We start from the raw sequence: 14,666 nt of genomic DNA on the forward strand, positions 1-14,666 counted from the left end.
TGGTTATTCTGTGTCTTTAAATTGCATTGATTTGGAAGAAGCATACTGTCTGTGGGTTTCCCATTTCTAGGGTTGGAAGCAAGGAAAGAGAATATTAAAAACAGTTTTAGGAGTCTCAGAATAAAAGCTTCTAAACAATTCTGTTATAGTTTGCAAAAAAAAACCTTCAAGATCCAACCCCCTGACTCTCATAAACCTAAAATTTGAGCCCCTAAAAGAAAAACTTTTTGAGTTTTTCTTCCCTTGATTTAGTCCTAAATACCCCTTTCAATCTACATACATGGTGGTAGTAAGTAATGTCTTTTACTTTGAAATGCCCTGCTTTTGCAACTACCTCTAAATGAGCAAACTATGACATTGTTATTTTAACAACTGGTACTTCCTTACAGTATAAGGGATTCTGTTCACTCTTATGAAGGATAATCTCCCTGTCTTTGAGTGTAAAATTATCTGTGGGTAGGCAAAACCTTTTTTCTCAGAGAAATAAATTTCCTACAGAATTATTGTTTGTACACATCTGAATGATCCCAAACTTGTTCTGCCACTTGTGCGGGGAAAGCCCCTGGTGGGCCAGGCCAGTTTGTTTACCTGCCGTGTCTGCAGGTTTGGCTGATTGCGGCTATCAGTGGCTGCGGTTTGCTGCTCCAGGCCAATGGGAGCTGCTGGAAGCGGCACGGGCTGAGGGATATACTGGCTGCTGCTGCCAGCAGCTCCTGTTGTCCCAGAGCAGCAAACCACGGCCACTGGGAGTCGGGATCAGCTGAACCTGCGGATTCAGCAGGTAAACAAACTGGCCTGGCCCGCCAGGGGCTTACCCTGCACAAGCAGCAGAACAAGTTTGGGAGCCACTAATCTAGACTTTCAAATTAATCAGTGATCAAGTATATAGACAGTAACGAGCAAACTTTGTGTAAGAGGTTCAGTAGTTCTTTGATAAGAAGATCTGATAAATGAAGTTAAAGTTTATTCAAGGCAGATTATTCCTAATTGGATGGCCTACAGAAATTCTTGATCAAAAGTGTAGTAAAAGAGAATCTCTGAATATGAGATACTATTTGATGTAGCTAGTTATTTTAATAATGCATCTTTTGATTTAATGGGGCTATTAAAAAAAAACCCCTTATGTTCTAATAGTAAACTTTAGGTAAAGAGAGAGCTTCTTTGATCAGAAACATGGAGCCAAGAGGCTTAACCCCTAATTCTGCAAAAACATACCCATATGATTAGTTATGCACAAAGTTATGCACTATGAGGTGGGTTGTCTGGTCTGCAAGGCCACTTTGTGGCATACAACCATTTTCCTCTTCCCACGTATAAATTGAAACAAAATGCATTTTAATACAGCCCAATGCAAGATCATACATCTAGGAGCAAGGAATGCAGGCCACACCTACAGAATAGGGTGTAGTATCCTGGAAAGCAGTTACTCTGCAAGGATTTAAGAGTCATAGTTGACTGGAAACTCAACATAACCTCCAGTTCAGTGCTTTGGCAAAGAGGACTCATGCCATCCTTGAATGTATAAACAGGAGTAGTGAGTAGGAGCAAGGAGGTGATTTTAACTCTGTAACAACATTGATGAGACTGATACCAAAATACTGCTTACAGTTCTGGTGCCCACATTTTAAGAAGGATTTTTGAAAAATTGCAGGTGTTGCAGAAAAGGGCCATAAAAATGATTCCAGGACTAAAGAAAATACCTTATAGTGAGAGACTTTTAGAGCTCCATCTTTAGTTTAACAAAAAGAAGATTGAGAGGTGAACTGATTAGTTTCCAAGTACCTTCATGAGGAGATAATACCACGTAGTAAGAGGGCTCTTTAATATAGTGGAAAAGGGCATCACAAGAACCAGTGGCTGGAAGCTGAAGCCAGACATGTTCAGATTAGAAATTAGGCACCCATTTTTAACAGTGAGAATGAATAACCAGTGGAACAAACTGGCAAGGAAAGTGGTGGATTCTCCATCCTTTAAAGGTTTTCAAATCAAGACTCGGGCACCTTTCTGGAAATTTTTTAGCTAAGCACAAATTACAGGGGTAGATAGCTGGGTGAAGTATAATGATCTGTGTAGTGCAAGAGGTCAGACTAGATGATTGAGGCCTTTTGGCTGTTACAATTTATTAACAGACTTAGCGAGAGAGGAAGGTCCAAGAACAGTGTAGTTTAGTAGCACATAGGGTGCTGGATTGGGACTCATGTGACCTAGGTTCTATTCTTGGCGCTATCACTGACCAGCTGTGCAGTCTTCTATGCCTCTTTCCTTTTTCCATCCATTTTCTGTCTTGTTTTAGCTTGTAAGAACTTAGGGTATGTCTACAGCTACAATTTTGCAGTGCTGGTTGTTACAGCTGTATTAGTACAGCTGTATAGGACCAGCGCTGTAGAGTGGCCACACTTACAGCAACCAGCGCTGCAAGTGGTGTTAGATGTGGCCACACTGCAGCGCTGTTGGGCGGCGTCAAGGGGGGTTCGGGGAACGCGAGAGCAAACCGGGGAAGGAGACCAGCTTCCCCGCGGTTTGCTCTCGTGTTCCCCGAACCCCCCTGCAAACCGCAGGGAAGGAGACCTGCTTGCACGGGGGTGCGGGGAACGCGAGAGCAAACCGGGGAAGGAGACCAGCTTCCCTGCGGTTTGCTCTCGCGTTCCCCGAACCCCCCTGCAAACCGCAGGGAAGGAGACCTGCTTGCTCGGGGGTTCGGGGAACGCGAGAGCAAACCGGGGAAGGAGGCCTGCTTGATTACCAGAGAGGCTTCCTCAAGTATGCTGGGATACCTGCTTATTCCACGGAGGTCAAGAAAAGCGCTGGTAAGTGTCTACACTTGATTACCAGTGCTGGATCACCAGCGCTGGATCCTCTACACCCGAGAGAAAACGGGAGTACGGCCAGCGCTGCAAACAGGGAGTTGCAGCGCTGGTGATGCCCTGCAGATGTGTACACCTCCTAAATTGTAGCGCTGTAACCCCCTCACCAGGGCTGCAACTTTGTGATGTAGACAAGCCCTTAGAGTAGAAAGTGTCTCAGTGGGGTTTAGAGCTTAGTTGAAGTTTTTACGTGGTATTGTAAAATGAATAATAATCTTGGGATTAAATGCTGGATTTGGACCAAGATCTTTGATCAAATCCTGGCTTTGCATGACCTTAGGCATGAGCCACTGAGGTTATGTCTACACTGCAATTAGATACCTGTGGCTGGCTCGTGCCAACTGACTTGGGCTCACAAGGCTCAGGCTAAGGGGCTGTTTAATTGTAGTGTAAACATTTGGACTCGGTCTTCACCCTGAGCTCATGGACCCTCCCACTTCATAGGATCTTAGAGCCCAGTCCCCAGTTTGACCCAAACATCTACTCTGCAGTTAAACTGCCCCTTAGCCTGAGCCTCGTGAGATTGACTCAGCTGGCATAGGCCAGCTGTGGGTATCTGATTGCAGTGTAGACATACACTTAGTCTGTTCCCGAGTTCCCAGTTTGAACACTGAAGTAATACTGCTTTACCTCACAGGTCTGTTGTGAGAATAGTATCAGAAATGTTTGTGAGGAACTAAGATTCTGTGGCAAAAAGGGCTATTTAGCTATTTGAATACATGGGGGGAAATTTTCTTCAGGTTTTGAAATGGAAGCAGCGGTGTGAGCTTTCAAATAAGATTTAGCAAGCAGATCATTCTTCCTTCAGATAATTAGGAATTCTGTGGCACAGTACTGTATTTAAGAGATTAACTCACTGTGGACAAACTCTTGACTGGAAAATTACTTTCTGCTTAACTAAAACTTGGCTGGAAACCATGGGATAAATGTAAGTTTGTTCCAGATATTAATCTTTGAGGTAATATTAACTAATCAGATAACATGTGTAAATGAGTGCAACAAAAATGTTTTGAAGAAAATTCCCATGAAAATTAACTGAGGAAGTAAACAACTTTTGGCCTCTGTAATGTCACACTCAAAGAAACTATTGCATTTTGGGGATTTAGGATCTTAATGCAGAGTTTTCCAGATGCTTCTTATGAAGGTATGCAGAATCTATAAAATTCTTGGCATATATTGATGTCTTTCAGTGAACTTAGTGATTTGTAGTGTGTCCAGGAAAATATGGAGGCACTGACTGCATCTCCTTAGTTAACGTTATGTTCTGACGTGGGCCTAAAATGGGGCATAAATTCCTGTTTTTGTTTATATATATATAAAAAGTTAGTGTGGAAACTTCACTTGCAAGTTTTTGTGCAACTTGAAGTTTTGTGTAGGTTTTAGTTTCCCTTCATATGCTTTTAATAGGAAGTATTCAAAATTGATTGCTTATTGCAATTTGTGGAAGTTTCGCTTTTTTGTTGACGTATTGCAGAAAACTTGGGAGCTGAATCTTGAGTAGATCCTGATAAAGGACAGTTTTTGAAATTTTTCAGCATTATAAGTCGCTTTTTGCCATTTTTTCCTCATAATTGAAAATTTATACACAAGGGGTAGCCAATGTATAAAATCTTGTCCAGCAGATAAAATTCTTCTCCATCAGTCGCTACACCTTTCTAGAAGATTTTATCCTACAAAAGAGGATATGCAGTACTGACTGAGGAGGTTTTATGTGCTGGAAGACAGCTACTGCTATCTTGCTGAACCTTGAAATAATCATGTCAGAATATCAAACTCCTTTTTTGCCTTTTCAGATAAAATGATGTAGGAATCCTGCTTATACACCCAAAGAATCAGGGGTTTTCTTTTCACTCGTCCAAAGCAAGGTGTTATAGGATATATTAGACAGAAACCATGAAAAAACATTTATGATAAAGATGTGCGGTGTCTCAAACGTATTACATTTTTAAGCAGTTTTCTATAGTGATAATCTCCATATTAATTGCTGTGTGTTAAAGTAACTCAGTACAATAATATATGCTGCAAAACACCATAGAAAATGGTGACGTTTCAGTAACAGTAATATGTAACTAGCAAATGAGACTCTAATTTAGCCTTATTACAAACTTTGAAAATTGCAGAGCAAACTGGACAGAAAGTATCCTGCACGTACGTTTGCAGGTATAATTATGTGGCCAGATGTTCTTGGCTTTTTTACACATATTTGATGTTCCTTGAATATAAAGCAGTTTGGGGACATGTACACAGACAGCTCAGCTGGAACAACTTGCTTTAAATGCTTTTACTTTAATCCACTAAAAATGTCCTTTTGCGATAAAACTCTTTTTCTGTTTAAAAGCTCTTACTTTTACTACTTTTCAATGAAATTTGCTGAGACCCGGAAAAGTGGAGGCTTTTATCATTAGTGGTCTGGATGACTTGTTCTGTAAGGAGGAAAAGTGCTTATACTGTAATGGTAAAGTGCTTAGATTTAGTGGCACAAAGAGCTATATGAGGAGTTTTTCGGTGCTTACAGGTTACATATAGTTTTTGCATGTTTTTACTTATTTTTAAATGAAAACTGAACATAAGTTTTGTATCTGTATTTTCCTTGACAAACTAGTAGCAACTTCTTGTTTGAACTGAGAAGCAATAAAGCGCTGCAGTTGACCAGCTTTATCCTGATCCTGCAGTTACTTGGGAGAATGAAATTGAAGGGATGCTCTTCAAGCCCTAAGTAGGTTGCACTTGCGTGGCATACAGTCTCAGGGCCAGCAGCCTTCAGCACTTACATGAGCTTTTTTGGTAAAGATTAATCTGCTAACAGCAAAATACTCAGTGCAAGGATGACCAAAGCAACAATAAGGCCCACAGCAGAGAAATTGCAATACAGATAAGTCTATCTTAAAAGTTAAGGTCAGCATTAATCCATTAATGCTATTGGATTGCTGCTAGAAATGCAAGTTTCTCTCCAAATACTTATGTAAACAGATCTATATGTGTTCTAAATATACGGGAGGGTGGTTTACCAAATAAAAACAACCTCCTCTGCTAGTATGATGAGTCTAAAAGAGATTTCAGGTACATTATTCTTTTCACCTTTGTTTTGCTGCCCATTGGCTTCTCTCCTCTTTCTGCACTTTCCCAATTTTGTGCCAGCTGATAACCCAAACTCCTTGATCTGTTTTTAAGAGTATAACATAGGAGTATATATTCAATTTCCAGACCAAAATATTTTTTATAAAATCTCTAAAACAAAAAAAAAAATCCACCCTGCAATTTTTAGTGTTGTATATGGGTGAAATGTACATACTTTAAAAACTTTTTATGCTGACACCACTAACAGGTGCAGAAGACTAGAAAGCCAAGATTAGATTTATCACAATGTAGAAACCCCATAAAAATATAGTTTTCTGAATCCTTTTGCATGTCAAGCCTAACTTTGCTGCTTTACCAGGCATATTTAAAAAAAAAAATACAAAACAAAACAAAAAAACCTCTCAATCCTTCTCTTTTAGGGCTGTACTACAGAAAGTGCAAACTGATTTCTAAAACAGAAGTCACCCATGACACCAAACTTTTCTGCTTAATGCTGCCACAGAGTACTCATCTCCAGGTTCCTGTTGGGCATCACATTTACCTCAAACAAATTATTGCAGGTAAGAATAGCTGAATCTGTCCACTAACATTGCTTAATAGAAGTCCTTTTTTCTTGATCATTAGCAGTGTGACAAACTGACAATTTCTTGCAACATCCCGAATGAACTTTATTGAATTAAAGTAAATCTTATTGGGGTTCAAGCAGTTGTGTATATGTTACTGTGGAATTATATGTATGTAACTTTTCTAGGAGAGTGACTAATGCAGTCTCTAGAAGGTATTAAGAACTTGAAAGGGGTTTTTAGATCAATATGTAGGAAGTGGATTTCCTAGGAGGGTAACTGGGGATAAAGGGAATGCAAATTGACCCACTTTGAATCCACCCTTTTGAAACTACTACCTGAGGAGGAAAACTAATTATCTGCCCCTAGAAACTCCAGTTCAAAAATCCCTGAATTGTATAAAGCAACCGTCCTCAAATTTTTGTATTGGTGACCCCTTTCACACAGCAAGTTTCTGAGTGTGACTCCTCCCCCTTATAATTTTTATTTTTAATCTATAACACTGTTATAAATGCTGGAGGTGAAGTGGGGTATAGGGGTTGAGGCTCACAGCTCACAACCTCCCCCCCATAACCTCATGACCCCCTGAGGAGTCCTGACCCCTAGTTTGATAACCCCTGGTATAAAAGGTGGACAAAACTTGTTATGAGTGTGCTTATTCTGAGCTGATGCAGTGATGCACCCCAAAAAGAAACCCCTTGGGTGGGGTTTGGAAGGGGACTGCTCCAGCCAGAGTCCATATCAAGGTTGGAGTGATCTTTGGTAAGCTTATTAGCATTTATGTAAGTTCTTTTATTGTTTTTAATGTGCTTTCTTTGTAGTGCTTTTATCTTAAGAATAAAATAGGCTTGCGTAGAAAGAACTGTGAGGTAACTTATAAGGGTTAACAGAAAGCAAGCTGCTGTCTCTGCTGGGACTAACACAATGAAGCAGAAACAACAAGGAGTCCAGTGGCACCTTAAAGACTAACAGATTTATTTGGGCATAAGCTTTCATGGGTAAAAAAACCTCACTTCTTCAGATGCAACAATGAAGCAGGGAACTGCGCAGCCTGGAAATGCCCCCTCAGAAGGGTTTTCACCCTAGAAAAGCAATGGCTGGGGAGCTAGAAGCCTGAGGCAGGGGTGCCCTTGCTGGATGGCTGAGGGAAAACACACATGTGTGGGTGTCCTGAACAGTGATCAACAGAACTCAAATCCAGTTTTATTAATAAAATAAACCAGCCTGTTAAATACCTGCAAAAAGTCAGGGGAATCAGTTACTCTGTTCATACAAAAGAACTCTTTCCCTAACTGCAGCAAAGAATCCTGTGGCACCTTATAGACTAACAGACGTTTTGGAGCATGAGCTTTCGTGGGTGAATACCCACTTCCTCAGATCACATGCATCTGAGGAAGTGGGTATTCACCCACGAAAGCTCATGCTCCAAAACGTCTGTTAGTCTATAAGGTGCCACAGGATTCTTTGCTGCTTTTACAGATCCAGACTAACACGGCTACCCTCTGATACTTTCCGTAACTGTATCATTTAGTTCTGTTTGTCTGTTCCCATTGTAAGAAATCCAGCATTCCAGTTAAATAATCTACAGGTATCTCCATTCTAGAGAGTGGGTTTGGCACTGAGTGCTTATGTAACTTTTCTGAACTAAGAGGTGTACAGTTATTTTAGGTAATGGGTGAAAATAAACGACTCCTTTAATTGGAAGAGTAGCAGTAGGGAGTGCAAACAGCTGTCGCTGGTGGCCTTATAATCTCTGTCCAGCAGCAGCTATCTTTCTCACCACGGAGGCATACATTCATTACTAATGAAAGGTACATATTTGGGGGTAGACAGCCTCTATCTTCAAGTGCCTCCTCTGCCACTAGCAGCAGCTGGAGGTTATTTCATTCTACCTGTGGGGCAGCTCCTTTAAAAAATCAGACCTGAAGGAGAGGTACCAAAGCAACTAATGGTTACTGTAACAGCAGCTGAAAGAATAGAAGGCTCAGAGCCTGTATCATCTTTGCCTTTCCCCTCTCAATGTCTGCTTGCAGTGGCAGAATCTGGAGGTCACAGCCTTTTCCCTACTAAAAGGGGGAAGGGAAGATAAAAAAGCAAAAAGCTCAAAATGGCCTGTTGGTACTTTGTAGCTGATTAGGAAACCAAAGTAAAGGGGCCAGCCTGTTCTTGGAACACCTGATGTCCTGTGCTCCTCATGTGAAAACTGCACCTGTAAACACTGAAGCGAAACATGGGTAAAAGTAGCCAGAAAACACACAACAACTAGTTACAATGGAAAGTAGTTTTTATTCCAGCCCTAGATGCATATTCTCAGATTGGTATGAGGATGTGGAAGATGAAGACCTTAACCCTTCCTGATCATCTTTCAGGGTGTTAAGAGATGGACACACTTCTTAGATTGAGTGGGTTTTCTGGCAAATGTAAATAAAATTAAATTTAAAAAAAAAAGATGCTGAGTCATGCATTGTTCACAAAGTTTGCAAAGCTAACGTCACTTATGTGGCTATACTGAGCCTTCATGATGTCAAAGATGGACAGTCAGATACAGCCTGCAGATCTAATATATGGGTGATCTGGATTCTGTAACAGGCAAAGGGAAACAGCACAATTGCTTTCATCTGCTATCCATTACAAGGCCTCTTACAAGGATTAAAAAGGATTAAAATCTTGCAAAGTCAAGTGTTCTTAATTTAGGAAGTGCCAGAGTGAATATTGTGTTCATGCAGTCTTAATTTGGCCACCTTGTGTGTATGCGTTATGACACAGGCCTGGTCTGTGCTAGAAAATTAGGTTGACATAATGTGTCTCTCAGGAGTGTGAAAAATCCAGATGCAGTTAAGTCAATCTAAGTCCCCGTGTAGACAGTGCTAGAATCCCTCCTATTGGTGTAGGTGGTGTCTTCGCTGAATCACTGCACAGTTTTAAGTGTAGACAAGCACACAGTCTTTAATTACATGTTTACATACTACCTTTTTTTTTTTTTTTTAACCAGGACCCATGGTTCATTGAGTGCACAGGGTGGAGTTGCTCTAGGGATGAATCAAGGTTGTGAAGTGAAGGCTATTGTCTGTAGCACCCCTGTTGCATTTGTTGGAAGGCTTGTACTGAATGAGGCAGGGGACTGCAAGAAGAGAAAGGGAAATTGAATGCCACGCTGCAGACTTGGATTTTATTCCTGCCTCTGCCACAGAGTTATGTAAAGTACACCAAACTTTTCATAGGTAATCAATCTGTGTGCAAGTGAAGGCTGCGTCATGATGTATAAGCTTCAGGGGGCCAAATTAAGGCTGCAAAGGCAATGTTCACTACGGCATTTCCTAACTTTAGTACTTGACTCTGCAACTTTGTGTTCCTTATTAAATCCTTCACTTTGTATTTCGTACTTTTTATGTATTTGTTAATAGGGAGGAACTTTAAGTAATGCTAAACTAAATCTTTTTTTGAATTTCTTTACATTTTGAGAGAATCTTTTATGTGTGTGCTATTTAAATAATAAAGCACTTACTCATTTTAGGGCTTCTATTTTGGAGAGTTCATTAATAGCAATTTCTGAGTCTCATGGGGATGTCCAAAAATCTGGGCTTTTGGGGACTTTCATTACAGCTTGTACTGGAAAGAGAGTAATCTCTTTATAATATTCCTTAGTTTTCTTGTTGTACTGGTTGTGGTACTTGAGGGGTTCACCCAGACCAGTAAGGAGGTTCACCACCTGCTCTGTAACTTTGGGTGCTTCTGTGCTGTGCAGTTTTGGCTCAGAGCAGTCTGGTTACAGTACAGTGACCTCACCACCAGCCTGGTTAATCCTTGCAGCATGACACCAACAATCTCGACTCTTCCCAATATTATTTCCTTTGCAGTGCTCAGCCCCTCTCACTGTAGCACTCACAAAACTATCAAGTTCCCTGTGCCTCTAAAGAGACACTACACAGTACCAGCCTGCTAGTTTGGCTGTGGATTTTACTCTTCAGTTTGAAACACTGTGTGATTAAAACAATATGTTTGTGACATTCCCCTCTGGTGTTGTCTGGGCCAGTGATCTGCTAGGCCATTCTAATCTTTGACTCTGGGAGCCAGCCTTACCCTGCTCTGCTGTGAGAATCCCCACTCCTGGGCTGTTCACGCAACAGCTTCTGGCATGTAAACTCCTCCCAGCTACTTGCAAATGAATGACACTAGCCAATATCTCTGGTCCCAGAAAAAACCCTAGGAACATCTGTCTTGCAGTGTCCAGTTATGCCCGCTGGACGCTGCAAGCTTATATAAATTCTTCAGATTAACAAAGAAATTGATATGTACCAGGCTTGTTATCCCAAGGGGAGCCTCTGAGACACTTCAAACCAAACACACTGCCTCAGGTAAAATAAACAAATGTATTAGCTATAAAGGTAGATTTTAAATGATTATAAGTCAAAGCATAACATGTCAGATTTGGTCAAATGAAATAATAGCAGAACGCATTCAAAGCCCATCTTAACACTTTCAGTGTCCTTGCAAACTTAGATGCTTCTCACCGCAGGCTGACTGCTCTTCAGCCAAGTTCTCCCCTTCAGATGCTTGATGGCGGTGGTGTCTGTAGATGTAGGCTGAAGAGAGAGAGCATGGCAAAATCTCTCTCCCTTTTATCATGTCCTTTCTTTCCTCTTGGCTTTGCCCACAACCCCCTTCAGAGTGAGGTGAGCATTACCTCATCGCAGTCCCAAACTGCCCAAAGAAAGGGGGTGACTCCGTTGAGGGTTTAACAGATTCTTTTGCTCCTGCCTAAGCCGGTGTCCATTGTTCCTGTGAGGCTGGACTGGGTTTGTCCCATCCGTGCTCTGACGAGGTGTGAACTTCCTCTCTATTCTTGGAGAGCTTTTGCATGGACTTGCTTTAAGCCATGAGGATACATTTTCAGCTTCAAAGCTATATACATGAAATTATAATCTTACTGTAACAATTATTATAACGTCACTATAACAACCATGTGTCCTAACTCTCCTACTCAGATTTGAACCTTAGAGTTCAGAACATGAGAAGTTAGCATGAAACCTCCAAACTTAAATACCAGCTTGGATCTGATATTGCTGCCACCAGCCAGAAATTTCAGTGTCTAGCTCACTCTTGTCTCTCCAAACCCTTCCCTAGGGGACCCCAAGACTCAGATGCCCTGAGTCTCACTACAAAGGGAAATAACCCACTTCCCTTCCCCCTTACCTCCTCCCAGATTCTCTCGCCCTGGGCACTCTAGGATATTCCCTGCTTCCAGTCCTTGAAACACAAGTACCGAGAGATGAAATCTCTCTCTCCCCTCACCCAGAGGGTATGCAAAGTCAGGCTTAGTAAATCTAACACAAAGAGATTTTTCCCCCTGACTTCTTCCTCCCACCAATCCCCTGGTGAGCTGCAGACTCAGTTCCCTGGAGTCCCCACTAAAGAAAAAACTCCAACAGGTCTTAAAAAGAAAGCTTTATATAAAAAGAAAGAAAAAGACATTAAAAATAGTCTCTGTATTAAGGTGACAATATACAGGGTCAATTGCTTAAAGAAAAAAAATGAATAAATAGCCTTATCCAAAAGAATACATTTTTTAAAACATTCCAGCAACTACACACATGTAAATACAAAAGAAAACAATATAAAGCTATTGTCTTACTATCCTTGTACTTACAACTTGGAAACAGAAGATTAGAAAGCCAGGAGATAGAGAGATCCCTCTCAGAGCCAAGAGGGCCACCGAATCAAGACAAAGAAAAAAAAAACTCACACCCAAAACTCCCTCCCTGGACATTTGAAAAATCTTGTTTTCTGATTGGTCCTCTGGTCAGGTGTTTGGTTTCCTTGTTAACCCCTTACAGGTAAAAGAACATTAACCCTTAACTGTCGTTTATGACATCATGCTCAGTGCATTGTGAGCCTTCAGAAGACACCCAACATGACAAACTTTGCATTGGATACCACACAATCATTTTATAAAGATGAACATGGGGGTGCTGCATGTTCTCCCGAGGTACAGAGCGTCACAACGTGTTTTAACAAAGACAGCTGTTTAAGTGATACCAAGTAGAAAGAATTGGGATAGAAATGGTTCCAAATAAACGAAAGTAAAAATTTGCTTCTAAAACTTAACAAACTAGAGTTTTTTGTTCAAAGTAGTTTCCTCACCATCGTTATTCTTGCAGCACGGCTGGGCAGTTCTTAGCCAGGTTCCAACATAGAACTCAGAGTGCTAGGTTTCTTTGTCTCTTCAGATGAAGGATGCCAAAATGTTTTTTCTCTCTGCTTATATCTTTAAAGTTTTATCTGTGGCTATGTCCACACTACGCAGCTTTTAGCAACGAAGCAGAGTTAGTGTTGTCAGCAGGAGGGCAGTCCTGCCGACAAAGCATTGTTCACACTGGCGCTTGTCGTAGGCAAAACTTTTGTCTTTCGGGGTGTGTGTGTGTATGTGTAACACCTCTGAATGACAAAAGTTTTGTCTTTCACTTACCAGTATAGACAAAGCCCCAGTTTTTAAAATCAGGAATCCTCCTGGAGTCTCAGCTTCCTGTGTCCATCATGGAGCTGATGCCATGTTAATTTTTGCACTCGCCTCCCCTTGTTGAGATAGTTAAGTGGCTGTCAATCATTTGATTGCTTTGTTTACCTTTTATGTAAATGTGCTTTCATTGGTTTTTTTTGTCAGTTTACCCTGGAGACATATTCAGGCAGATGGGATCATATTTCTTTGTCTAGGGTGAAGTGATGTAAGCCCTGTCTGCCAAATACATTATAACTTTTCATATATCACCCCTACTTACACCATGCAGTGATACTAGTGACCAGCATGTTACCAGTTCACATATAATACCTTACATGACATCTTTTAGATGCAGATTATGACAACAATGAGTTGGTCAGACCAACTGACTCTTACTGCTACATGCTAGGGTACCCCTTGCTCTCTGCCATGTGGGTGCTCTCAGGGTCACAGCACTACAATAAAGTGCTCCTGGGAACCTGTAGTGTGAACCAACAGGGGCTACATGGACCAATTAATGTGCAAGACATATGTGCACTTTAGAAATCACACCCCTCCTGCTTTGTGTAGACAAACCTTTATTACATGTAACCATTCCCGATGTTTTTTCAGTGTTTATTGAATAAAAAAATTGCTTTTTTGTATTGTGGGTTCAGTATTCTTTTGGTGTTTGTTAGTTAAAACCTAAAATCAGAAGGCCTACATGGCAGTTGTCGTAAATATGTGTTTTATTGCAATTGTCATCTTTGAAGCTCTGTATTTCACCACTCAGAGCCATATTGACCAATATATTGCAAGTAATTAAATTGTTTGCAAACGAAACATGTTTTAATGCAACTTTGCTGTTACTGCAGCTTCTAAATGACAGACTTTATAACTGGGTAACAGTTTGAATAGGGACTCATGTCTATAATTTCCTATTCTTTAAAAAGGTAAATGTTCAAAACCATAGCCTCCAATTTGTAAGAAGCATAACTAATAGATGAAAAGGAGCTGTAGTTCAGACTCAAAGGAGTACAGTGGGAGCTTATCTGAACCCACTCTGTTTTGATTACTGTTCGTTGTGGGCCCCTTCTCTGCAATAATGTTAGTCTTCTGAGGCAAATCAGTCGTCAAAGGTAGCCATGACAACCAAGGCAGATAGTGATTCTTCCCAAGTATGCAGATGAACTGGAGTGTGTGAGGGGCTGATTAGTTCTGATGTTAGGATGTTACTGCATAGCAGGCAGTAGAGGTGCACTCTTTGGGGGGAAATCAACATACAAACACAAAATATACATTGGAGATAAAATGTTAATTAGTGACTGAAATTTGGTTCAGATTCCCCATTGCATATTTACTAAAAGGGGTTCTGAAAAAGGTGAGACAGTGATGTAAAGATTCTGAAAAAGAGATGATTGTGATGCTTCCTTAACTATGCAAGACCATAACGATAGGCATGGTGATGATAGGAATATTTTAGGTACAGTAATGGGTAGAGAATTGCTGAATCCTTTACTTCATTCACTCCTTGTAGTGGGTTTCTTAAAAAAATGCATCATGTCAAAAAAGTGCTTCTATTTTAAACAACAGAAAAACACATTTTTTATCTTCTCTTCACAGCATTTAGTTTAGCTTTGTCATTCACTGATCAGTTTTATGGTTGGAGACCTGTGTCAGTGTTGT

The 14,666-nt window shown here is 40.7% G+C and overlaps 1 protein-coding gene across 6 annotated transcripts in view; it reads left to right on the forward strand.

Annotated features, from left to right (window-relative positions):
* The window catches only part of LOC115648361 (melanocortin-2 receptor accessory protein 2-like), a 169,402-nt gene that overhangs the window by 37,942 nt on the left and 116,794 nt on the right, over positions 1–14,666 (forward strand). For all 6 annotated transcript variants that reach the window (XM_030555854.1, XM_030555855.1, XM_030555856.1 and 3 more), the window contains one exon: positions 6,362–6,502. In XM_030555854.1, the coding sequence (XP_030411714.1) occupies positions 6,362–6,502 (141 nt within the window). The remainder of the gene's footprint in view (positions 1–6,361; positions 6,503–14,666) is intronic.

The sequence above is a fragment of the Gopherus evgoodei genome, chromosome 3 (assembly GCF_007399415.2).
Source record: "Gopherus evgoodei ecotype Sinaloan lineage chromosome 3, rGopEvg1_v1.p, whole genome shotgun sequence".
In the NCBI taxonomy this organism is placed as follows: Eukaryota; Metazoa; Chordata; order Testudines; family Testudinidae; genus Gopherus; species Gopherus evgoodei.